The sequence below is a fragment of the Chrysochloris asiatica genome, unplaced genomic scaffold (genome assembly GCF_000296735.1).
Source record: "Chrysochloris asiatica unplaced genomic scaffold, ChrAsi1.0 scaffold00028, whole genome shotgun sequence".
NCBI classification, from domain to species: Eukaryota; Metazoa; Chordata; class Mammalia; order Afrosoricida; family Chrysochloridae; genus Chrysochloris; species Chrysochloris asiatica.
In genome coordinates, this window is record NW_006408546.1 from 20,752,201 (window position 1) to 20,778,690 (window position 26,490).

Below are 26,490 nucleotides of genomic sequence, written 5' to 3' on the forward strand. Positions count from 1 at the left end.
CGAAGTTTTTGAAGCCCTCTCTCATATACCTAGTCATCTTACTCCAAAAAATATATTACATACGTTGTCTGCATCTTGCTTTTTCGTTTCTTGAAAATATTTCCTGGATATCATGCCATACGAGTTTATAGAAAATTTCCTCATTTTCTTTTTATTTTGGTACAACGGCATAGTAGAGTTCCATTTTGGGGACTATACCATCGTGTGGTTTAATCAGCTCCTGACTGATAAACACTTGTGATTTCTCATCATTTGCTATTACCAATATGTGGAATAGGGACTTTTAGTGTGTGCCAATTCCCCAGAATCCTGAAATCTTCTTGTAGAGACTCAGTGAACCGTGGTAGAATGATTGAATGAATGTTGACTGCACCAACAATCAAGGCTCAAGAGCCTGTGGTGGAAAAGTTACGAAAGCTCTTCCGCCGGCGCGCTGTGCTGCACAGAAGTCCCACGAGGTGGCGCTGTCGGTGGCGGGTGCGCCTGGCCGGCGGGACTCGCCGCTCTTGCCGTGAGCGCCGACAGCGGCGCGGGGACGACCGTGGGGGAGGACGAGTCATATGACTCGCTCGGCTTCCTGGCTCCGGCCGCCGCCGCCCGCCGTGTTTGCCCGCGTCCCGCCGGGGCCCCAAGAAGCCGTTGGTGGGTCCGGGCCGAGGCCGTCTGGTGTGGAAGCTCTCCACTGCCGCCGCCGCCTAGCCTCCCGTTCGTCCGTCTTCCCGGCCGGCCGCCTGCCATCATGCTGGCGCTCATCTCTCGCCTGCTGGACTGGTTCCGCTCGCTCTTCTGGAAGGAGGAGATGGAGCTGACGCTCGTGGGGCTGCAGTACTCGGGCAAGACCACCTTTGTCAATGTCATTGCGGTGAGCGCCCGGCCTCGGCGCCGGAGGGCACATGGGGGTGGGGAGCCCGGCCGCGGAGGGGTGCATTCCGTTTCGTAGTCGTCGTCGTCTTCCTTGGGTAGTGACCCCAACGGGGCCGCGGCTCCACAAGGGTTACGTTGGGCTTGTTACATTTAGTATTATTAGTATTTTTAAGCGTTTGGGACTGGAGTGTCTCTCGGCTTTGCTTTGAGGAGGTGGGGAGGGGGCAACTGAAGGTTAACTTTGCCACTTTTCGGGAATGGTGAGTCTCTTAGTCCTATGAAAGAGATGGGATCTGAGCCTTCCTCAAGTTGCCACTTGGGACGGAAAGTTCCCTTATGAAAAAAGCGAGAGACTCGTGTGGGTCTTCCTGAATTCTCTGGGTGACTTACCTCCTCTAGTTCCCTAATTCTCCCTTCTCACTCGTCTCACCCAGGTACCCGAGATCTAGGCGAGGGCTGAGCTCCTTGTTGGTCCATTCTGAGGAGGGACAACGTCTTAGTGCCCCCAGAGTTAGGACTCCCTCTATTTCCCGAGCCAGCTGTCTTTTAAGCGAAGGGGTCGGTGGATTTCTAGCCAAAATTAACGATCTTGATAAAGATGGACTGTTCTTGAGGGTGATCCTCGCTTGACAAGGGGTGGTCGGAGCATAGTAGTGTGTTCTAGGTTCAGGGAATGGCTGTCTGTCCAGGAGAGAAATTGCCCTGTGACTTTGTAGTGTGGTGTTTACTCAAAAATGATTGAGTGTAAGAATGCGATTAAGTTTTGGTTGGTTGGGAAGGGAATAGGAGTGAATTATACATGTCAGTCTTTTTTTAGAGTCTGGGAGTTGCCATGACTCAGTCTGAGCCTTTGGGGCTTGTAAATACCGGGGATGAGCTTTAGAACAGCTCGAAACAGAGATGGCAGCAGTTGGTTCTGCCACCTTTTAGGCGACTGTTGTAATCCGTCTTTAAAGGAGATAGCTGTCCAACTGGTTTGGTTACAGGAATGATTCAAGCATGGCTCCCTTGTTGGAAAGAACATAGGTAACCTGGGAATCTTCGATGTTGCAGTAACAGAGCTGAAGCCGGCAGTAGGAAAACTTGGAGAAAAAGATGAGCAGAAATCTAAAGTTTCTTTATGGAATGTTGTACAAAAGTGTAAGGAAAATGTTGTTTGGCTCTGCTTGTAACGCCCCCTTGTATCTTGGGAATAGCTGTATTTTCAACAAGTATAGTGAAGTATGGAGTCCTGGTGTGGCGCTGTATTATAAGCACTGGACTTGTAACTGCAAAGCTGCAGATTCACACGCACCAGCTGCTTTTCACAAACCCTATACAGAGTTACTATGAGTAGGAACCAGCTCATCAGCACTTAAAAGCAATAGTAGAGTATGAAACGTGTAGCATACCACTAAAATTAACAAGGAAAAACAGACTTTAGGTTGAGTATCCATATTAGAACTTTTATATTATGTAGAAAAGATGAAGCTTTATTTAACTTAAGTGAAGCTTAACTCAGTTAAATGAAAATTTTCTGATATTCCATGAGATAAGAATTGGAGTCACATTGTAAATCCCTTTGCTAAAATTAAATGAACTTGTGTTGTAGGTAGGAGGGTTAGTTACTACAGTAGTTGTGTTTGTGGCAGAGAAGTAGTTGTGGTTGGGATACTTAAAAGAGTTGAGTAAATCTTTGAGAACCTTCTTGGTGATTTTCATGGTATGCTATCAGTAGACCATGTATGGAAATATAATGAGCCATAAACTTCCAAGGTAAGCAACTCTGGGTTTGAAATCTGGCTCTGCCACTTGCCAACCTTGTATAACTTTCTTTGAGCCTTCACTTTTCTGTTTAATAAAGGGGCATAATAATACGTTCTTTACATAGTTGCTGTTGGGGATTAAATGAAACGACAGAGTTAAGTTTATAGTACCTGCTTGCCCATAGCAGGGGTAGGTAAATGGCAGCTACAATTATTATTTGTAATGGGAGCAGTCCTCTAATTCAGAAACTATTGACATTTACTGAGGCTGGGCTCATCTGGGCTTGTTTTCTTCTTTGATTCACAGTAGTATTCAAATGTAGGCTGTAGTTGTGAATTTATGGATTGTGGCAATTATTCTCATCTTGTCTTACACCGTCCTCCCTCCTACCTATCCTTTTTTTATCCATTAAGATGATTTTACTTTAAAGTAAAATTTTACTGGAAAGCTGTTGAATTTGAAGTGAGCCAGTTGTTGATAGGTGTCCTTGAGTCGGTACCGACTCATAGCAACCTTATGTACCACAGACAGAACCACTTCTCCGTCCAGTGCCAACCTCCTAATGGCTGCTATGCTTCAGCCCATTGCTGCTCCCGGGGTATGGTGCCAGTCCATCTCCTTGGACGACTTCCTGTTTTTCACTGACCCTCCAGTTTATCCAGCATGATGTGCTTTGCCAGGGACTGTCCACTCCTGGTAACACGTCTGAAGTATGAGAGACGAAGGTTGCCCATTCTGGCTTCTAACGAGCATTCTGGGTGTACTTCCAACACAGATTTGTTTGTTCTTTTGGCAGTCCATGGTACATTTAATATTCTCCTTCAACACAGTATTTCAGTAGTTTCTATCCATAGTGTCTTAACATTAACCTGTATTCTGTTTAAATTCTAGGAGGTCTGCTTGTTGTTATTAAGTGTTGTCTGGTTGGTTTCAAATCATAGTGAACTTGTATAAGGTTTTTAAGGAGCAGCTAGTGGATTTGAACTGCTGACCTTGTGGTTCTCAGACCAGTGTTTGCCCTAAAATCTGGTTAAGAAAAATCTGGACAGTTCTGGCTGCAACCTTTAAGATGCTGAACACAAAGGAGGTCTCAGGGTTTTGTTTTGTTTTTTCTGTTTTCAACCTCAGACTCTAATCAACTCTATGATTCTTTTAGAATATATTGAGAGTAGGGAAAAGGTTAGTTATTAAAGATACTTACATAGCGGAGCCCTGGTGTGGCACTGTGGGTTCATGTGCTGGACTGCAAAGTCTTGTTTGAACTGCAAGGTCCATGGTTCAAACTTACCAGTTACTCCTCGGAAACTCTATACAGTGTCGTTATGGGTCGAAACTGACTTGATGGCACATATATAAACATATAGACTTTCAGATAGAAAAAGTGTGTCCTAAACAGTAAATTTAGCCTTATATGAAAAACAAAGCCACTCTGTTAAGTGACAACCCTATATAGAGTTTCCATGGAATGAACCACCAACCCTTGCAATTAGCAGTCCAGTGCATATTCTACAGCACCACGCCAGGACTCTGTTGTTGTTGATGTTAAGTGCCATTGAGTTGGTTCCGACTCATAGCAACCCTGCATAGGGTTTCCAAGGAGCGGCTGGTGAGTTTGAACTGCTGACCTTACAGTTCAAACGACTTTGCAGTCTGATGCACTAACGCACAGTGCCACATCAGGACTCTAGGACTCATTATGTTTGTATCAAGTGTTTGATTTATAGACTCGGAGAAATGCAGGTGTGTTGAGCACTCTAAGGGGGAGTCAAAAAGTTTGTGGAAAGATGAAATTAAAATATAATAGAGTTTTTCTATGAACTTTTTGACTCCCCCATATATGTTGTTTCCTAAAAACTCACTACCCCCCATCTGTGTGTCATTTTTGACCATTTATTCAAATTTAGCAAATAACTCCCCAGACATGAAAAGCTTCAGGTGAAGCCAAATTTGTCTTTTTGTAAAATAAAATAAAATAAAATAAATAAATAAATAGAACTAGAATGTTGCTATATCTTGTGCCTTAAAAGTTTAGAAATATTTAAAAACTGTCATTTACCTTACTCAGATGTTTGTGAAGCTGAAATGCTTACGTGCAGAGTTTGGTTCAATTCTAAAAGATAAGGCAGGCTTGTTATACAAAGAGTCAGTCTTATGAAAATGTAGAATGTAATGGTTTTAGAATGGAAACATCTGATTTTTTATATAGTGACATTTGATAAGCATAGTGTTTTCCCTGGAATATTTTAAAAAAGAAATATTTCTACTCATTAATTTTCTAATAAGCTATTTTGGAATGAAATTCGTATTGCTGAGGATTCTGACAGTTATTGCTTAAGAATCCTGTGTCCTATATGTGTAATGTATGTTGAGTAATTTTGTTTTTTTAACTAGGCCTCTTAGATGGATTGGAGTGATGTTAGTTATTAAGAAACAGTAGGATTTGCCAAAACATTTTAAGGTCAATTTGATAGAAATTGTATAAAATTGAAATGAGTGGTTACAAAGTTGACCCCAGCTCATAGTGACCCCCTTTGTGTCAGAGTAGAACTACTCTATAGAATTTTAATGGTTGGTTTCAGTGTCTAGTGTTTAATGAGGATGATGATTTTTTTTTTTTTTTTTTGGTTTATAGTTGAGCATTTAATTACTGCATCACAAAGTGTCCTTAAATGTTATTTTTATAATTTTTTTGTGTGTTTGGTTATAAAAAATAACAATCTTATTAGTTGAAATTTAAAGACTAGTGTAACACATGGACTCCTTGTTGTGGTGCTGTTGGTTGATGCGCTGAACTGCAAGGTCAGAGGTTCAAGCTCACCAGCCATTCCTCGGAAACTCTATACAGGGTTGCTCTGAGTCAAAACCAGCTTGAGGACACTTAACAAAACAACAGTATAACACGTGGGAGCCCTGGTGCTGTACTATAGGATAAGCACTGAACTGTGAACAGAAAGATTGGCAGTTTAAACTCATCAGCTGCTCCAAGAGAGAGATAAGGCTTTCTTCTCCTGCAAGGATTTACAGTCTCAGAAACTCTATACAGTGTCACTCTGAGTCGGAATGGACAGGGTGGCAGTGAGTTTGATTTTTTTGAGTACAAAATATCTTTATCACTGTTAAGTAACTATGTCAACATTTCAGAGTACTTTTTTCTTTTTAAAAATGTATGCATCCAAAACACCTTTAAAACGTTTTTGAGATCCTACTAGTTATGTTTTTTTCTCCTGGTTTTCTTTTAATTATGCTATAGGCAATTTATGTCTGAAACCATTTCTACTGGCTTCCTCATTTATTCCTTCTTGCAGGATAGATACCATAGTATATGTGGTGGCTTCAAAAAGTTTGGGAAAAAATTCACGAGCTTTTTGAAGCCCCCTTGTATTTGACCACTCCCTTGTTGTTAGACATTTGAATGGTTTCCTGGTTTTTGCTGTTGTTTATAAGTTCATATTCGTTTTCTGAGGATGGGTTCCAAAGTTCCCATTACTGATCAAAGGTTGTGACCTTCTATCAGATCACATGATCAAATTACTTTTGAGAAAATGTACATTTCCACTGAGGTCTGCTCAACAGATTTCATACATAGATAGCCCCAGGTTTTGAATCAGATCCATAGCTGTATGTTTATGGTGAATAATGTTGGTCTTTGGGAACAGGTGCATATGGTTCTTTTGTATACTTACTTTAGTGCAAGAGCTTGGTCCCACTGTAGATTAGGTGTTGGGTCAGTAGGTCACATATTGGTGGTTCCGTGGGAGAAAGATGAGACTCTCTGATCTTGTAAAAATTTATAGATTCTAAAACCATACTATCTGTCTTATCAATTGCATGGCAGTGGGCTTGGGATTTTATTCCAGTAATTTAAAACAGCACTTGCAGCATGTGAGGGTAATTGTGTTGAAGAATTTGTTGTTGAATAGGACTCAGGGAGTCCTGGTATGACACTGTAGGATAAGCACTGCACCACAAGGTTGTTTTGAACCACACAAATTGGCAGTTCAACTCACAAACCGCTCCTTGGAAACTCTTCACAGGATTGCTACTGACTCCACAGCACTTAAAAACAACAATGGGCTCAGTTGTTTCAAAGTGAGGGCAAATATATGTAATATTAAAGGGCAAGTACAAGTTTTTCTTAAATGGACATCCCTAACCTGGACACTGCCTGGATAGAATTGGACTCTAGTTAAGTACTTTGGCCTTAGGTATTAGGGCAAAACATACTTAAATTTTTTTCAGATAAAGTAAACCAATAGTTATTTTAAACTGTTCTCTTAGCTACTGGCTATGTTTCTGTGGTTAATGAGTTTTATGTTTCAGCAACTGCTAAGGTATAAAGCAGAACGTAATTCTTTTCTCAATTTTCTCTTTTATTGAACTTGGTAGGCAAGCCACAGAAATACAGCTCATTCCTTTTAGCTATCATGCTAATTTGATATAAACTCATTAGTAGATTGCATTAGTAGTTCATATCCCAGAATTCTGACGTTACATTGTAGTCCTTATTTAACCCTGTCTTATTGAAGTGGGCTGATGTTTTATTTCTCCATTTATCTTTTGCTTAGAAATTGTCTTTTCTAAACCGGAGCATAGAAAAGTATAGCAAAAGTCTGCCAAGTAGGCCACTTTTAGAGACTTAACAGCACTTGAACTTTCTTGAATTCATAACTTGAGTTATCACCTGAGCTCAAATTTGAGAAAAATCAAGGATAAACAGCATCAGTCTAGTTTTTGAATATTCTGAATTAAGTAATTTAAGTTTAGTCCTTCTAAGATATAACACACCAAAATTGAAATATTTAATGAAGTAATTTGAGTTAATTTCTTCAAAGTTAAAACCACAAGCTTTACGTTCTATTGTGCTTTTTTGTTATTGTGTTAAGGTTTCACTGTTTCTTAAAAATTATATATTGGATCTTGCACTTGGATCTGATTTCATAATTTGCCCTGTTTTATACACCAGAATAATATTTTTATTTAATATCCTAAGTGGAACTTTTAAAAAATTATGGAAGCCCTATTCAGGGGTTGCTATAAGTCAGAACCAACTCAACAGCACTTAACAACAACCTGATGTTCCAGTATAAGATATTGGTTGTAAAATACCAGACCATCTCAGGAGGAAAAGCTGAGATGGTTTGCAATTTTAGGGTAAGAAGAAGAAATATAGACTGACCCCAAGAGGAAAGGAAAAAGGATCCTTTAGAATCTATGGGGTCTTGTACACACTGTGGGTTAGGTGTTGAGCTGCTAACTGGAAGGTCAACAATGCAACTCCAGCAGCTGCTCCGCTGCTTCATGGAAGAATGATAAAACCGTGTGTGCCCAGGAAGATGGATAATCTCTAAAACCCTAGGGAACAGTTCTCTGTCCTATACCCTCACTGGTGAGTCAGACCCAACTTCATGGCAGTGGGTTTGGGATTATAGGCATGTACAAGGAGTACTGGTGGTGCAGTTAAGCACTGGGCTGCTAACTACAAGATCAGTGGATTGAACCCACTAAGTGCTCCATGGAAGAAAGATAGGGAGTCAGCTTCCATGAAGCTTTGGAAACCCTATGGGGCAATTTTACTCTGTCCCAACAGCATCGCTGTTACTTAGAATCAACTTGGTGGCATTGGGTTTAGTGGGTTTTATATACATGTATGCCTAGTGGTTACGAGTCGGGTTGCGAACCGCAAGGTCAGCAGTTCGAAACTACCAGCTGTTCTGCGGGAGAAAGATGAGGCTTTCTGCTCCTGTAAAGATTTACAGCCTCGGAAACCCTATACAGGTAGGGTCACTATGAATCTGAACTGACTCCACGGCACATAACAGCAACAACAAATGCTTGGAGAGTCCCTTTCCCCCCTTTAAAAATTTTGTGTTATTTTACCGTGTTTTTGGTGAAAATTTACACGGCAAATTAAATTCCGATTGAAACATATTTGTGCTGTAATTGTAATTGTGTAATGATAAGCACAAGGTTAGCAGTTTAAATTGAGCAGCCTTTAACCCACCAGTTGCTCCCTGAACACCCTATACAGGGTGGCTGTGAGTCGGACTAGAACAACAGCAGTAGTATAAGTACTGTTCAGGGACATTGGTGACATTTTTCACAGTGTTGCAGTGTTCTCATTTCCATTCTGGTGGTTCTGTATCCAATGCTGTAATCTAGTAATTCTGTAGACCACTTGCTGTACAGTGCATTTTGACTCTGGTAACCCCATGTGTATTAGCATAAAACTGTGCTCCATAGGATTTTCAATGATGATCTTTTTTTTGGATGTTTTAGTGTGAATTACGTGATAGTTTACATGGGAGAACATTAGCTTTACATTCATCATAGCCTATGTCGTTTCATTGCCACGGTTACAATCCCCTCCATGCATCAACAACCAGCTAAAGACAAGCCGGCTCCCCGGTCATCAGCACACAGCCCCTTTCCCTCTCTGGGTCTAGAGTCTCCAGCCACTCCATCTCTCCATGTCATCATCTCTGCCTCCATCTCTGGCATCACTGCTTCTTTGGATAGGGTCCTGCTCTTCACTCTTCTTCCTTGATGGTCCCAAGGACCTCCGCTCTTAGACTGCAAAGTCAGTCACTCCCCTCTTGGCTACAAAACGTCTGCCTTTACTTTTCCAACCCTCACAATCAGTCCTGATAACAATTATTCACTATTGTATCTCAAGAGACCTATCTGCATTTCCTTTCATCAGCCCCGCCCAGACAGATTAGATACTACTCACTGGAGATTCTACCTTCCTCCACAATCTCTGGATCTAGGTTCCCTCTTGAAAGCTTGTGAGCCAATCACTTCTTGCCTTTAAAGCCCCCACCCCCATTTTAGGTAACCAGTGTCTAAGTTGCCCATCCCTGTCTACCCTGTATATGGAGGGGGGTGGTGGGAATGATTCTTGCTGTAAAGATTTGTTCCCTCTTATGAGCTACTGCATCTGTAGGTGTAGGTCAAGTTCATAAAATTGTATCAGATTATTCTTTTTTTCCCTCTTCTTTCTTCTTCTAGTTGAGCTCTGTTCATCCATCCATTGAAGCCAGGTCAGGTGGGTATTATCTGCAAGTGTGGGTTGTAGGGGACCGGCCTCGACACGAGTGTTTGGTTCACGAGGAGGGGCTATCTGGCGGCGATAGGGATAGCAGAAGAATACACAGAAAGACACAAAGAGGGAGACAAAGAGACACCCTGAAACCAGGGTGGATGCATCACTGGTGGGCAGATTTGGGATTACAGGCATCGTGGCCTCTGCAGGCAGCAATTTACTGCCCTGCAAACTGTACTGCATGTCCTCCAAGCTGTAATGCATGCTGTCACCGCCTTCCTGTAATGCACACCTGGGCCGGCCTGCGCTTCCGTTTTATTTAGGGGAGGAGTTTCACACCAAGCTGGGAGGGACTAAGACAAGGTACAGCTAGCATACGTAATTCTCCCGGCATTCAGGCAGCTTTACATTGTACTTCGCAGGTTCAAATCCCAGGCCGCAACTTGGTTTCTCAGGCTCAATTAACATATCTATAGCCCCTGAGCTGAGTTGGGGGAAGGTGAGAGGGACGGTCAAAAGGCTTGGGAGGAGTCCCGCTGTCTTGGCTTCCTGAGCCAGGTTTTCAGGAAGACGCAAGACGCCCAGGTGAATGGGCTGTACGTGGGAAAGGATTAGGGAGGATGTCCTTTTGTCTATAGAACAAAGAACCGGGAAGTAGCCAATTTATTTTTAGTTAATCCTTTGGAGAAAAGCTTAACCTTTGAAACCTTTACAGTCTTGGCTTAAGGAAAATATTACATTTATCTGTGGATATCAGGGCTTCATGTCTGCATTTAGTAAAAAACATCACTAGATACTAAGATGAAAAACAATTTGCCATAACTGCTAGGTGGCTGGAATCTGTTCCTCAGAGCCTGTGGCCTGCATTGTCTGCAACACTCAGGCCCAGTGGGCCTCGAACTTCTGACCAGCTTTACATGGTCTGCAACAGTGGGTGTTCTTATGCATATGCCCTCTCCTTACCAGCTGGATGCTTCACTCTCCACTCTAGTCCTCTGTGGCTATGGCACTGACTCTGGGCCCAAGAGTCCCCAGGTCTTGCCACACTGCTGGCCAACCAGGTCTCCACCCAGGTTCACAGGAGTCTATTGAACGTTGTAGAGCTTAGCTCGCAGCTTCATTGCTGTTTTTACCTCACTTCCCCTTATCAGTGACGAACATGGTCACCAATCACAGCATGTACTCCCAGTGAGTCTTAGTCTTGGAAGGGGGTTTGGCTTGGTTTCTCCTGGGCTAGCAACTTGTTTGTTCTTGTAGTAATCAGTCAGACTGCCTATATTGTTATGTTATTTTTCCTGTTGGTCTTTCTTTCAAGAAATATCTTCTGTTCTTCTAGTCGCTCCAGGCTGGTCTGTTTGTCCTTTCAAGTGGAAATTTTCCACCTCAGAAGATGCTGGATGAGGTTCAGGATTCCACCTATGGTCTTATGTAATTCAGAGGCTCCTCAGGAAGCCTGCTTCACTGGGCACATTTGGGCTGCCAACCTCAAGATTAGCAGCTCGAAACTACCAACGGTTCCGCGGGAGAAAGATGAGGTGTTCTGCTCCCAAAAGGATATACTGCTTCAGAAACCCAGTGCAGGTTCACTATGAATCAGAACCGACTCCACGATGCTTAGCAACAACAACAATCAGTTAGAGGCAGAAGATGGACGTACAAGCTTTCTATGGTGATATTTCTGGCTGTTCCTTTCTCTTCTCCTCAGGTGTCTGTTTTATAATGGTATGCCAGGGAAACTAAGATTCAGAAGACAGCCAAGCATCTTAACATCATTTCCCACTTTTCCCCATCCCAACCATGTCTCAATCCCTGTATCCCAGAGCTCTGTTGTTCTAAGGTTTTGCGTACATCATTATTTACCTCTGCCCTACTTAGCCCATACAAACCTGCCTAATTGTTCTCCCAACTGCTTTGTTCTTCCAGTCCCCTCCCCTTTCTTGTGTATTGCCACCCCCTCCCTTCAGCACCCAAACTATCCTGTGTCTATTCCCTACCCTGTGCTCCACCTTCCTCTCTTTCCCCTCACCCCACCCCCCACATCCACATAACCAGCAAAGAATTCCCTCCCCCCTTTAGTATGGGTTCTTTTTCTTAGCCTTTTACAGTAGCGGTCCTGTGCAGTATGTCTCCTTTTGTGACTGATTAATTTCACTCAATATAATGTCCTTAAGGTTCATCCATGTTATGTGGTAGTTTGCAGCTTCCTTGTTATTCTTCCAGGTAGCATAATATTCCATTGTGTGTATGTACCACAGTTTGTTTATCTATTCTTCAGTTGATGGGCCCTTAGGCTGTCTCCATCTTTTTGCTATTGTAAATGGTGCTGCTATGAATATTGGTGTGTGTGTGTGTGTGTGTGTGTGTGTATATATATATATATATACTCGTGTTATGGCTCTTATTTCTTGTGGGTAAATAGAGGAATTGCTGGATCAAGAGGTATTTCTATTGCCAACCTTCTGAGGAAGCGCCATATTGCTTTCCAGAGAGGTTGGACCATTTTGCAATTCCACCAGCAATGCAGGCGTGTCCCTGCCAGCATTTTTTGTCCTCTAGTTTTTTGATCATTGTTGTTATTGCTGGTGTGAGATGATATCTCATTGTTGTTTTGATTTGCATCTCTCTAAAGGAGCTCTGGTAGCTTAGTGGTTACGAATCAGGCTGTGAACCTCAAGTCAGCAGTACGAAACTACCAGCCGCTCTGCGGAAGAAAGATGAGGCTTTCTGCTCCTGTAAAGATTTACAGCCTCGGAAACCCTGTACAGGGTCGCTATGGGTCGGAACCGACTCCACGGCACATAACAACAACAAAAAAGGAGCTCTGGTCCTGTAGTGGTTACGAATCTGGTTGCTAACCTCAAGTTCGGCAGTTTGAAACTACCAGCTGTTCCACAGTAGAAAAATGAGGCTTTCTGCTCCCGTGAAGATTTACAGCCTCGGAAACCTTGTACAGGGAGGGTCACTATGAGTTGGAACCGTCTTCGTGATACTTAACAACAGTAGTGGCTAGTGATCGTAACCATTTCTTCATGTTTGTTGGCTGCCTGGATCTCCTCATGTCCTGTGCCCATTTTTTAATTGGGTTATTTGTCTTTTTCTTGTAGAGGTGTTGTAGTTTCCTATATGTTTTAGAAATGAGTCCCTTGTCTGATATGTCATTGTAAAAGTTTTTATCCCATTCTGTGGGTTCCCTTTTTACTCTTCTGGGGAAGTCTTGATGCATATAAGTTTTTAATTTTTAGTATGTCCCAGTCATCTATTTTGTCTACTTTTGTTGGTGTAGTTTTCAAAATGTTTGGTAGTCTGTGTATTTCCTGAATTAGTGCCTTCACATTTGTCCCTATTTTTCCATTGGTGGCCTTCATAATTCTGGGATTCACATTTACATCTTTAATCCATGCTGAGTTGGTTTTTGTATAAGGCGTGAGGTGAAGGTCTTGTTACACTCTTTTGCATGTCGCTTTCCAGTTCTGCCAGCACCATCTGTTGAAGAGACTGTCACCTCCCCATGCAATATATTTAGATACTTTGTCAAAAATCAGTTCGCTGTAGGTGGATGGGTTAATTTCTGGATTCTGGATTCTGTTCCATTGATCAATGTATCTTTCATTGTACCAGTACCAAGCTGTTTTGACCACTGCAGTGTGTAGTAAATTTTGAAGTAGGTGAGTGAAAGGTTTCCAACCATCAATGATGATCTTTTGCAAAAATTCTGCAGGCTTATCTTCCATTGTGCCTTTGGGCAGATTTAAACCTACCTTTCAGTGAGCTGCTTGGACCACTGAGTGGTCAGCTATAAATTTTCAAGCCATTACAGGTATTCAAGGAGTCCTAGTGTTTCGCTGTAGGATAAGCGCCGAACTGCTAACCCTAAAGTCAGTGGTTCAAACCCACCAGCTGCTCCTCAAAAACCCTATACAGGATTGTTATGAATGGGAACTGACTTGGCAGCACTTAACAACAGGTAGCAACTCAGGGATCCCTGATTAAATGCTCAGTGGTTAAGTGTTCAGCTGCTAACCAAAAGGACAGTTGTTCAAAACTACCAGCAGCTCAGCTGAGACAAAGTCCTGGGTGATCTGTCCAATAAAAAGTTGTTGTTGTTGTTAGTTGTCATTGAGTCAGTTACCGACTCACAGCAACCTTATGCACAGTAGAACGAGACACTGCCCAGTCTTCATGGGCCAACATCACTATTGTTGCCACACTTGAGTCTGTCGATGCTGCCACTTGGCCATTCCATCTCGTTGGGGGTCTTCTTCTCAGCCAAGGAAATCCTATGAGACAGTTGTACTCTGTCGTGTTGGATCGCTGTAGGCAGTCTGCTCTCTGAGTTAACCTATGCTCTCTGAGGTAAGAAGTGGGCTCTGTGCACAGGGCCACTAGAGGGTTTGGTGGTTTACACTCGGCCTCAGACTCTGATGGCTGGGCCTCGTTCCCCTTCATGGTTTTTCTTGAAAGTTCATTTTATTTGTAGGATATTTTAATGCAAATGTATGGATTACATATCTGAATATGTTGTTGTGAAGTGTCATCCAGTTGGTTCTGACTCATAGCAGCCCTGTATAGGGTTTCTGAATAGTAGGTGATGGGTTTGAACCTTAGACCTTGTGGTTAGCACTTCAGTGCTTCTCCTACAGCACAACACCAGGACTCCTTGGAGAATTAATTATGTTGTTAAGTGCCATTGAGTTGGTTTCGACCCATAGTGATTCTTTATGGGGTTTCCGAGGAGCAGGTGGTGAGCTTGAACTGCCGACCTTGCAGTTCAAACCAACTTTGCAGTCCAGCACATTAATACACAGCACCACACCAGGTCTCTGATGGCTAATGGGCAATTCAAAATCATTCAGCTGAAAGTGGAACTTTTGAGCCCCTTCTCCGCGAGGCCAAGGTTCAGTTGTTTACCACTTTCTTAAAAACATTAAATCAAATTGATGTCATTGGCTTTAATTAATCCTTATGTATTTTGGTTATAGCCATTATTTTCCACTGTTGAGTTACTGAAATGCTTGTGCCTAGACTCTTGTTTTTTGTTTGTTTGTTTGTTTTTGTTTTTATCATTTTCTTCACAAACAGCAAAGATGTATTAATGGATCAAAGGGTTTGATGAGTTTTAGCCTTTGGATTTTCCTGTCTTTCTATTTATACTAGATAGCTCCCTAAGCCAGTCTTGATAATATCAGTTCCATCATTATTTTCACCACACTTATTACCATCGGAAATTATCTTACTCCTTTGTTTATTGTCTTTGTCCTTGTCTGAATAAAGGTTCCATGGGGGCAGGGCTGGGTTCTTTTCAGGGCTAAGGGAAGTTTCTGGCTCACAATAAGCTAAGTAAATGAGTGAATACAGCACCAAAGTGTGTCCGTTCTGTGTATATATAAACTATGAGACAAACTATAGCCAACGAATATGCTTCAGATAAACACAATGAATAGGAACCATTTTGATAGAGATGATTCGTAAATGTACCAGAGTCCTTGTGGCCCAGTGTGTGCCTAGTCCTGATGTGGCATTGTAGAATAAGTACTGGAATGTTACTGCAAGACTGCTGGTTCAGACCCTCCAGCTACTCTTGGAAACCCTATTGGGGTCGTCATGTGCCAGAACCAACTTGATGGTACACAGCAGCAGCAACACCTACGCGTGCTTCGTAGTAGCCCTGAATAGAATTATAAGTGCCTTCAGATTGGCAGAAAATGTTATAGCACTTCCCCACCCGTCCTCATCCCCAAAGACATCAGGGGAGGTTTTGTAAGGCCATTAGCTGACTTTGGTGGGGCCATGTCAGGAATGACTTTTGAGGCAGGTTTTGAGAGTAGACTAGATTAAGATTACATCCATTCAAGTATGTCAAACACCTAGACAGCATGAGTACACTGAGTAACAAAGCAGACATGTTTCCTGCACTCATGATACTTCCAGAATCAATGGGAGGAGAAAAGATGTCCTAAGAAGGAGTAATGAAAACATAGTTGAAGGCAAATTTTGTTGGATTGAGTGTAGGGTGCGTGAAGGAGAGAAAAGGCTGGAAAAGTAGACTGAGACATCTCCCACAAGGCTTTGACTAAATCGGAATCTGTAGGATTGAAAGTTTTTGTTCAGCGAGATGAGATGACAAGACTTCTGTGTCTAAAGAGTTAATTTAGTAGCATTTGCAGAAACTAGGAGTCCGGGTATGGCGCTGGACTTCAAGGTCAGTTTAAGCCACACGAGCCTCTTTCCTCAGAAACCCTATACAGGGTCACTATGATTCAGAACCGACGCTTAACAACAACATAGAAACTCTGGTATTACAGTGCTTTTAGAGTTGAGCTGCTAAGCGGTGGTTTGAACCCACCAGCTGCTCCATGGGAGAAAAATGAGGCAGCCAGCTTCCTTAAAGATTATAGATCCAGAAACCCTGTAGAGCACTTCTACTCTCTCTGCAGGATCACTGAGTCGGAATTGATTCAGTGGCAGTGGATTTGCTTTTGTTTGCATTATAGAGACTATTAGGGATTTAGGTTTGTTGCAGTTTTGGGTTTATAGTGATTATCATAAGGGGATTGGTTACAAGGTTACTGCAAACATGTGGTTGAAAGAAAATGAAGGAGACTGTGGGCAGGAAAGGACTGTGAGCACAGTTACTGAGGTAGAGTGCCTTCAGTTCTGCAGTTGAATCAGATGTGTAGGACGCTTGGGAAATGCCATCAAAGACCTTTTCAAAGATTTGCATGATTGCTGGGGGGAGTATGTTTGTGCCACCAACAAATAGCCAGTGCGGGAGGGAGAGTAGGTTTTGAAGAGAAAGGGATGAGTTGAGTATAAAATATATTACATAATTAATGATATAAAAGGAAGGAGGCTTGTGACTGACAGGCCAGTAATGGAAGGACACTTAGGGGGAGTAAAAGTGAGAGGTAAAATTTCATCTAGTTTACAGCTTTCCATTCAGAGTACTAAGAGACTTTTTAAGAAGTAGTTCAGAAACCCATCCTGGTTTCCCTTCCCAAGAGTGAGTTGTAGAGGAATTTTCTTTCTAGCGATTCTTGTAGAGGATCCTACTTTGCTGAAGACGTGTTTTGCCGAGGACTAAGCAGAAGGTTCTGCACTCCTCCCAGAATCAGCTGGGTACCTTGATAAATTTGTGGTGCTGATTCATGTACATTAATCAGTTGCCAAAAATACAGACTGCCCAGAAGAGGTCCTCACCCATGCTGTCGAGTTGGTTCAGACTCACAGTTGACCCTCTTTTGGGTTTCTTAGGAGTGGCTGGTGGGTTTGAACCACTGACCTAGCAATTGTAGTCCAGGGCTATACTGCATTGCCAGTAGGCAGCTGGGATAGAGACTATATTCACACTGGTTTTGTAGTTTTTGTAGACTGAAAGTTTTGCTTTCTGTTTTGGAAGGGAATGTTTTTTTCTCTTATTTTAGGCTTGTATAATTTCTTTTTTTTTAGGTTTTTATTGTGGATTGAGTGAAAGTTTACAGGGCAGCTCATCAGTTTTACATTTAACAAATCTTACACCTTGTTTCATTACAATGATTTTAACCCCCTTCATATACCATCAGTTAAACATTACTTTAGCTTTTTTAAAAAAAAAACAAACACAAACATTCAGGCATTTGTAATAATTTACTTCTCCAAAGGGCACATTCTGCAAGTCTTCCTCCTGGCCACCAGCTCTTAGTCCCTCTCTTCCCATGATCTAGAGTCCTCAGGAGCTCTAGTAGCATAGTGGTTACGAATTGGGCTGCTAACCTCAAGGTCGGCAGTTTGAATCTACCAGTGGTTCCTTGGGAGAAAGAGGAGGCATTCTGCTCCCGTAAAGATTTACAGCATCGGAAACTGTGAGTCAGTACTTAACAACAACTTTAGCTTTTTTTAAAAAAACACAAACACTCAGGCATTTGTAATAATTTATATCTCCAAAGGGCACATTCTGCAAGTTTGCCTCCTGGCCACCAGCTCTTAGTCCCTCTCTTCCCATGAATCTAGAGTCCTCAGCTGCTCCCACTCTCCATGCCCCCATCTTTGCCTCCATGTCTGGCATTGCTGCTTCTCTGGATAATGTCCTGTATTCTGCTTGTGCGCTTCTCTCTTGATGGTCCTAGTGTCCTGTGTTTCTGGACTGTAAGATTAACCACTCCTCCTTTTTTGTTACAAAACTTCTACCTTTACAGTTGTGACAGTCGCAATTAGTCATGATAACAATTATTCACTGTTGAATCTTACAAATCTTATCCCCATCTCTTTTCACCAAGCCCATCTAGACAAGATGACAGCTATTCAGTGGGGGCTCTTTCTTCCCCCATACTCTTAAAACTAAACTCACTCTTGAAACCTTGCCAGCCAGTCACTTCGTGTCTTTTTCGAACCCTATACAGGGTCTCTATGGGTCGGAACCGACTCAATGGCACTTAGCAACAACAACATTTTAGATAGCCAATGTCTAAGTTGCCCGTCCTTATCTACCCTGTGTACAGAGGGGATAACGTTGATACTTGAAGACTCATTCTTCCCTCTCTGTTGGTATTTAGAGTAACTACCTCTCTGAGTATAGGTCAGGCTCATCAAATTGTAACAATATACCCTTGTTTCCTTATCAAAAAAAAAAATTTTTTTTTTTTTTTTTTGTAATCTTCCTCTATTCGAGTTCTGATTATCGAGCTGTCAGGGCTAGGTGAAATGGGTACTGTCTGCAAGTTTGGGTGTTCTTGTGCATCTCCCCTCACTTCACATCAGCTTTTGAAGTGATACTTTACTCTCAGCTCTAGCCCTCTGTGGCTAAGTCCTTGTCCATGGGCTTAAGTGTCTTCAGGTCTCACCACACTTTGGACCAACCAGCCCTTCCTCTTCTCTCTCTGATCTCCAGGTCAATGGGAGTCAATGGACTGTGGTTGAACTCAGCCCATTCCTTCATTGCTGCCTTTCTCCCTTTTCCACTCGCCAGTAGACCAATGTGGTTGCCAGCAAGTTTGCATGCTTGTTTGTGTGTTCCTTTGAGTTTCAGTCTTTAGAGGGGAGTTTGTACTTGAAGGAACTTGATTGCTATCCTTGATGTCTTCCTGGCAAACAGCTTGTTTATTCTTATAGCCAGTCTTACTGACATTTTTGTTTTGAGTTTTTCCTGATGATCTTTCTTTGAAGATGTATCTTCTGTCATTGTAGGTGTTCCAGGCTGGTCTGCTGTTCTTGCTAATGAGAATGTCTTACCTCAGAAGGTTCAGGATGGGACTCAGGATTCCACTTAAGGTCATGAACTCTGTAAAGGCTTTGCACGAGGACTGTTTCACTCGGCAAGTTCTAGAACCCCTTTTAGGTATTCCAATCAGTTATAGGCTGAAGACGGGCTTACAAGTTTTCTCTAACCATGTTTCCCAACATTCCTTTGTATCCCACTCAAGTGTCTATTTTACAATAGTAGGCAAGGGAAACTAATATTCATAAGATAGTCAAGCATTTTAGTATTATTTACTCTCTTCAAGCTATACCTAGATCACTGTAGCCCAGAGCATTGTTGTTCCAAGGTTGTTGAACATGCATCACTATTTACCTCTGTCCAATTTAGGCCATGCAAACCTGTCTCAGTGTTCCCTTATCTTGTTCTTCTGCCTCCTCCCCCTTCTTGTATTGCCCTTCCCAACACCTGAACTAACCCCCCCCCCCAAACCCATTGTTGTTGTTAATTTACATTCCATTAATTCTTCCCTCCATTTAAGACAGTCTATTTTATCCATTAATCTACTTGACCTTCCCACCACCTGGATCTCTGTTTCTCTGTGTTTACCTTCTTTCATATTGCAGTTGTTTTGATCATAGACTGACCTCCCAGATCCTCTGTTCTTATAATTTTATTCTGTTCTTGACTCTTCCATTTGTCAGTTGAATTCAGGGTGATGCTGCCACGTACGTCATTCTGTATTTGTTGTCCGTTCTTGTTGGTTCTCAGTCCACAGAACTTCCTTTAGGATGTTTTTCATAGCAGGGTTGGCTTTGGCAAAATCCCTTAGCTTCTGTTTATCCTGGAATATTTTGATTATACCTTAGTATTTGATTGACAGCTTTGCTGGGTAGAGGATTCTTGGATGGCAGTTTTTTTTCTTACAGGGTCTATTATATATGTCTCCCCAGTGCCTTCTTGCCTGCATGGTTTCTGTTGAGAGATCTGAGCCTAATCTGATTTGCTTGCCTTTGTGTGTTACACTTCTCTTTTCCCTAGCAGCTTTCAGGATTCTGTCCTTGCCTTTGATTTTGGAGAGCTTGATTATTATATGTCCTGGTGATTGTCTTTTAAGGTGTATCCTCCCTGGGGTTTGTTGAGCTTCTTGAATGTGTTATCTTTTCACTTTTCAGGATGTTAGGTAAAATTTTCTTCCAGAAATTTTTCAACTGTTTCCTCTGTGGACTTGTGTGATTGTTCCTGTTCCGGAATGCCAGTAATTTTTAATGTTATTCCTCTTCATGTTGTCCAACATGAATCTTAGACCTTCTTCAGATTTTTAAATCCTTTTTTGTGCTTGCTCTTCTGTCTTAGTTGTTGTTGTTGTTAAGTGCCGTCGAGTCGGTTCCGACCCATAGCGACCCTGTACAGGGTTTCCGAGGGTGTAAATCTTTACGGGAGTAGAAAGCCTCATCTTTCTCCCGCGGAGCAGCTGGTAGTTTCGAACCACTGACCTTAAGGTTTGCAGCCCGATTCGTAACCACTACGCTACCAGAGTGTCTTAGTAGTGTTGAGAAATTTATCTTCTAGCTCACTAGTTCTGGCTTCCATCTCTTCACTTCTACTCCTTTGCCCTTTCAGTGTATTGTCCATTTCTGATCATCTATTATTGATCCTTTGGGCCTCTTTCTGTAGGTTTTGAATAATTTACAATGCTGTATATATCTTATGTGATTGTTTCTGTAGTGCTTTTCTGACTTATTCCTTAGTTATCTCAACTCCATTGTATAGTGTTTTGATACATTTTATAATCATTTTTCTAAATTCCTTCTCAGGCATTTCCAAAGCCTGCTCATCTTCCAGTATGAAGTGTAGGTCTATTTCCAGCTCATTTGCCTCAGTCACTTTATCTCGTTTCTGGACATGTGCTGAACGTTTCTTGGACATCTTCAGGAGTTATCTGTGGCCTTAATACTTAGGTGAATATGTAGTTTGATATTTTTTATGCTGATTGCCTCCAGGTAGATGTGATCAAGAGATGAGCTTTCCTTTTCACTTTTCTTCCTGAGAAATTCAAGATGCCACTGTTGGTCATTGTGATGTAACTCAGGATTTAATTTTCGGCCTATTTCCATTTTAGTCTGCCTGTCCTGCTCCACAATCCCCGTTCAGGCCTCTTTTTCTAGTTATAAACAGTTCAGGGCTGGCTGTGGCCATTTAGTGAATGTCCACACCTGTATCTCCACAGTTCTGTCAGGCGTCCATGGCTTCTCTGATTCTTCCCCCCCCACCCCCTTGGTCTCTCCCAAGATGGCGGCTCCGGGAGCAGCTGTACATCTTGAATTAGAAAGCAATGGGTTTCTTGATTCTGCTACAAATTCTCCTTAGCTGTAAGCCTTCCAATCTTCTCAGTATTACTTTATATGTGGTTCAGAATTTTGGCACCATCCCCTGAGCCTGCTTGGTCCGGTATTCTGTGTTGTTGCTGACAGAGGTCTTCACTGCACATCTACCTGATCTACCATCTTGTTTGTTCTCCCTGTATCATGTCTTCTTACTGAAGGGAGAAGCCAGTATGTGTAACTTATATGCTTTAAATGTAAATGATATCTGATCTCTTGGGATTTAAAATGGGATTATTTGGAAGTGCTGGGTAAACATGTAGATAGTATTAAGACTTAGAATATCAGACTATGCAAAGGCTTTCGATTGTGTGGATCATGACAAGCTATGGACAAAATATTTACTGATGAAGATCAAAGAATACAGCCTTCGGTATGGATTACATCTCAGTGTAAAGAAAACAAAAATCCTCACCACTGGACCAATAAACAACTTATCAATGGAGAAAAGATTGAAGTTGTTTGTCAAGGACTTCATTCTTTTTGGATCAACTATCAACACTCACGGAAACAGCAGTCAGGAAATCAAATGACGTATTGCACTAGGCAAATCTGCTGCACAAGACCTTTTACAGTATTGAAGAGCAAAGATGTCAGCTTGAAGAGTAAGGTGTGCCTGGCCCAAGCCATGGTATTTTCAGTAACCTTGTATGCATGCAAAAGCTGGACAGTGAATAAGGAAGACCACAGAAGACTTAATGCTTTTGAGTTATGGTGATGAAAGAGAATATGAAAAGTGCCATGGGCCGCCAAAAGAACCAATAGATCCATTTTGGAAGAAGTGCAGCCAGAGTGCTCCTTAGAGGCCAAGATGGCCAAACTTCGTCCCTTATACTTTGGACATATTGTCAGGAGGGAGCAGTCACTGGAGAAGAATATCATGTTTGGTAAGGTGGAGGGTCAGAGAAAAAGAGGAAGACCCCCAACAAGATGCATCGGCCAGGTGCCATCATTGGTGGCGTCAAGTGTGGCAGTGGTAGTGAGGTTGGCCCAGGATCGGACATTGTTTCGTTCTGCTGTGCATGGGGTCGCTATGAGTCGGTTTCGACTCGATGGCACCTGATAACAACAAGTATAACTCTTCCAGTTGTGCAGTGGAAAGTAGTTCAGGGATTGGATGTGACCTGCTGTGCTGGCCCATGTGCATTTTTACCATTCTTGCTTTTTGTTGTCAAATGCCTTTAAAGTCCACTTTATTGGCTATTTTAGTTACTTCCTTATATTTTCTAGGAATACTGGTAAATTTCAGTATTTGTTTGGCAGGTGTGGAAGATTGAAGATTCCCATGGAAAATTAGCAAGCTGGAGAGGGATGGAAAAGTAAGGCTTTGAAAAAAATGCTTGTCTTTGACAGTGATGGAGAATGAGACGTCCAAGATGCCAAGACATTTTCTGGAAAAATACCCTTTTTGTTTTTTCTTAGCTTAGAAGGCACTGCTTCACTCATTATTTTGGGCCCACCCAGGTCTGTGAAGCTTTGCTCCCATTTCTTTCCTCAGCACAGTTCCTTGTGCTTGCTGTTCTTTGTTCACAGTTAGGTTTATTTATGCTAATTAACCACTCATCTGTCTCTACTTCCAGACAGCAAAGACCCTTATTATTTATGCCACCTAAATTGAGCCCTGGGCCTGACTCATAGTAGGTGCTCCGTAATTACTGACTTAATAAAGCACTATGACGGTAATGTTTTCATGTGTTGAGTCAGAAGTCTGTTTGTGCTGGGCATTTTTGAAATCCACCTCCCCACGCCCAAAGCTTCACTTCCCTCATGGGTGGTGTGGTGGTGAGAGTAGGAGCCCCATAGGGACATTAGCACCTGGCATAGAGTGGGTGCTGCATAGTGGGTAGTCACCATTGTGGTTGGGGCAGGGGCCCCTAATCAGTTACATGGTATCTGAGACAGACTCCTTCCTCATCCAGGATATGAGCACTTTTACAGAGGGATGAAAGGTTCCTGAGTTGCAGGAAGAGGTATACTGGGCATAAGAAAACCATTTCTCATTCTTGATTTTTTTTTTTTTTTTCATTCTGAGAAAGAAGATAAAATAACAAGACAGTCCTCAGCTCTTAAACTGTAGATGAACTAGAATATTTGGGATACCTGCTAAAAAATTTAGTTCTCTCTTTGGCTTTCTTCCTGTTGGTAAGTTTGGTGTAGTTAGGTGGCTCGCTGATAAAACTCTCATCTTCCAAGCAAGATGTCAGGTTAAGCTCCAGCCAACAGCCAGGGAGATCCCTGTGGATCACAGCTGTTGGATCTGCAGCCGGTCATGGGGAGAACCCCGTTCTGTTGTGAATGAGGTTGACTAGGTAGCAACTAATGACGACAGCAGCACCTACTTCTGGCTTGGTGAGAGAGATTATGACTGTTCTAAATAAACAGAAGACTGCTGTATTATCCATTTGTGACTTTTAAATGAACTATTGAGTTTGTTTTTTGTTATTATTCAGCAACCTGGTGTGGCGCTGTTGGCTAACGCATCAGATTGCAAAGCTGTTTGAACTGCAAGGTTGGTGGTTCAAGCTCACCAGCTGCTCCTGGGAAACCATATACAGGGTCCCTATGGGTTGGAATCGACTCGAGGGCACTTAACAGCAACAACAATATATTAGGTTCGTGCTTCTATTCAAATAGTGACCCTTGCTTAGCTATCAACAGATAGCCCCCAGATGCCTACTGGATTATGATTAAATGGCAAGTAACTAGGACTTTGAAGCCTGGACCTCTGAAAAAATCCAAGTTTTTCCAACTGTCTTAACTATGTGACCTTGACCTCAACATTTTTTTACTTTGTTTTCTGGAAAATGAATAAAGTAGTTATGCTGTCGTGTTGGTTCCTGCTCAGAGCGACCTTGCAGAGGGTTTTTGAGACCTGCCTGGTGGAAATGAACTGTCAGCCTTGTGGTTACCAGTCCAATGCTTAGCGCCTCACTGGTACTCCAAAGTGATAGTGTTGTGCTGCTTAATCATTGTATACATCCCATATCAGGGTGTCAAATTGCTACACAAGGTCCAGCAGGAAGCACAAGCTAATCACATTTGTCTGAGGAGGAGCAACCACTACCTCTGAAAAACCCAGGAGTCTTGCATGCCTCAGTTTCTTTGCAGATAAGAGATTCTGCAGGAGTTGAACTGACTCATTTTAAATTCCCAGGCCCAGTGTCATCCTTCCAGTTTAGCTCCATTTCTATAAGGATACTTATATAGGCGTGTTTCTGGGATATGAAGAAATCTAGCCAGTGACTAGCACTTTATACAGTGTTCTGTGTCTGCCACATCTGTCCCAGGGAAATAAACTTCGCTGCTGTCTGCAGCTGTAGGGGTCATAAGTGACTGTCGAGAATTGAAGTTATATAGAAGCTGTCTCCCACTGATACGCGGAATCCTTACACGTTAGAATGAAAAGTTTCCTAAAGGCAACCAAGGATTAGAGCACATCGTGCCAGTTTTAACATCCGTATGACCCTTACCAGTTGTTTTTCCTATCTGGAAGGTACGTCAAACGACAAAAACCCTGCTGCCCTGCACAGGTATGTCAAAAGCAAATAGGGAGCCTCTCCTTTCTCTTTAAAGGCTGCCTGGAAGCAGCAGTAGAGCACAAAGATGTGTAGAAACACTGACTTGCCTGTCAGGCTCTCGTGGAACCAAACTGGCACCTTTTGGTGGTGGTGGTGCGTGCCGGTGAGTCAGTTCCAACCCATAGCGACCTTACGTAGGTTTTCAGAGAGCAGCTGGTGGGTTTGAACTACCGGCCTTGCAGTTAGTTAGCACAGTAAGCAGTCCATTGCTTATCCTACAATGCCAAAACCAAGGCACCTTCATTAGGAGACATTGAATTCTGGGTTTTTACTTAAAAGTTCCAGCATTTTTTTTGGCTTCATAGATTTTCATTCTTGTGTCTTCTCCTTACAATAGCGCATGGATTGCTTTGTATTTCCCTCACTGTTAAATGTTTTGTAACACTGTTTACTGTTTATTTCCTTAAAAACAGTTTAAACTATAGTGCATCAGATCTTTCCCACAGCTCTGTGTCATACTCAGCCAAGTTTCTTGGTAGCAGTACACTAAGTAGTGTGGTTGCAGAAAGTACCATGCTCTGAATGACAGCCATTTTGCACTCTTTGGCGTTCTGTGATGTCCCTAAAAAAACACGAGCATTAGTCCAGTCAGAATCGTCAGCATTGCTTCACACTGAAGCTCACTTTGTAAATGACGGGTAGTCAGGAAATACTGAGTCATTGTACTCTGCTCTTGTTCCAAATTATTATATCTTTTAGATAGTAACAGCATTATTTATTCAGCAGCTGTGTAGAATCCCGGTTACCACTACCCATCTCTGGTAGCGTGGTGGTTGCGAGTCGGGCTACTAACTTTAAGGTCAGCAGCTATTCCATGGGAGAAAGATGAGACTTTCTGTTCTTACAAAGATTTACAGCCTTGGAAACCATACTCAGGGTTGCTATGAGTCACAGCGGACTCCATTGCACCATACACACACAGCCACAGGGTGGGGTTAGGGATCTTACAAGGAATAAAAAGTACTGAAAGAGAGAATGGCGTGATAAGACTGTTTTCCAGTTTCATGATTAAGCATGTGGTTATTAGGTGACATCAAGCCAGTTCCAACTCATAGCAACTCTGTGTACAACAGAAGAAGATACTGGTTGGTTCTGTGCCAGCCTTGCAGTTGTTAAGTGTACGCCCATTATTACAGCTCCTCTGTCAGTCCATGTCCATGTCATTGAGGGTCTTCCTCTTTTTCACTGACCATCTACCAAGCTTGATGGCCTTCTCCATGGACTGGTAACCTGACAGCATGTCCATGGCACATCACCCTAGCTTCTAAGGAGCATTCTGACTACTTCTTTCTAGACAGATTAAGTTTTTCTTCTGTCAGTCCTTGGCATAGTTAGTGATCTTCACCAACGCTGTCATTCAGACTCTTTGATTCTTCTCCAGCCTTCCTTATTCATTGTTCAGTTTTCACAGGCTTATGAGGCAATTTAAAATATCATGGCTTATGTCAGGCACACGTTAGTCCACAGAGTGACATCTTGCTTTGTTTATTTTAATACTTAAAAGAGGCCTTTTTCCCCCCTCCCCAACCTTCACCAGAATATAAACTCCTAGAAGTGAATATTTATCTTGACTTTATCTTTTTTTTTTTCTTAAATGATTTATTGTGAATTATGTGATAGTATACATGGGAGAACATTAGTTTTACATTCATTCTATTATATATCGTCTCATTGCCATTGTTACAATCCCCTCCATGCAATCCTTTC

The 26,490-nt window shown here is 42.3% G+C and overlaps 1 protein-coding gene across 1 annotated transcript in view; it reads left to right on the forward strand.

The window, feature by feature from the left end:
• The first annotated feature begins 560 nt into the window (after positions 1–560).
• Positions 561–26,490, forward strand: part of ARL8B (ADP-ribosylation factor-like 8B) — a 56,832-nt gene continuing 30,902 nt past the window's right edge. The window contains 2 exon segments of the mRNA XM_006846624.1: positions 561–600; positions 603–862. Coding sequence (XP_006846687.1) covers positions 561–600; positions 603–862 — 300 coding nt within the window.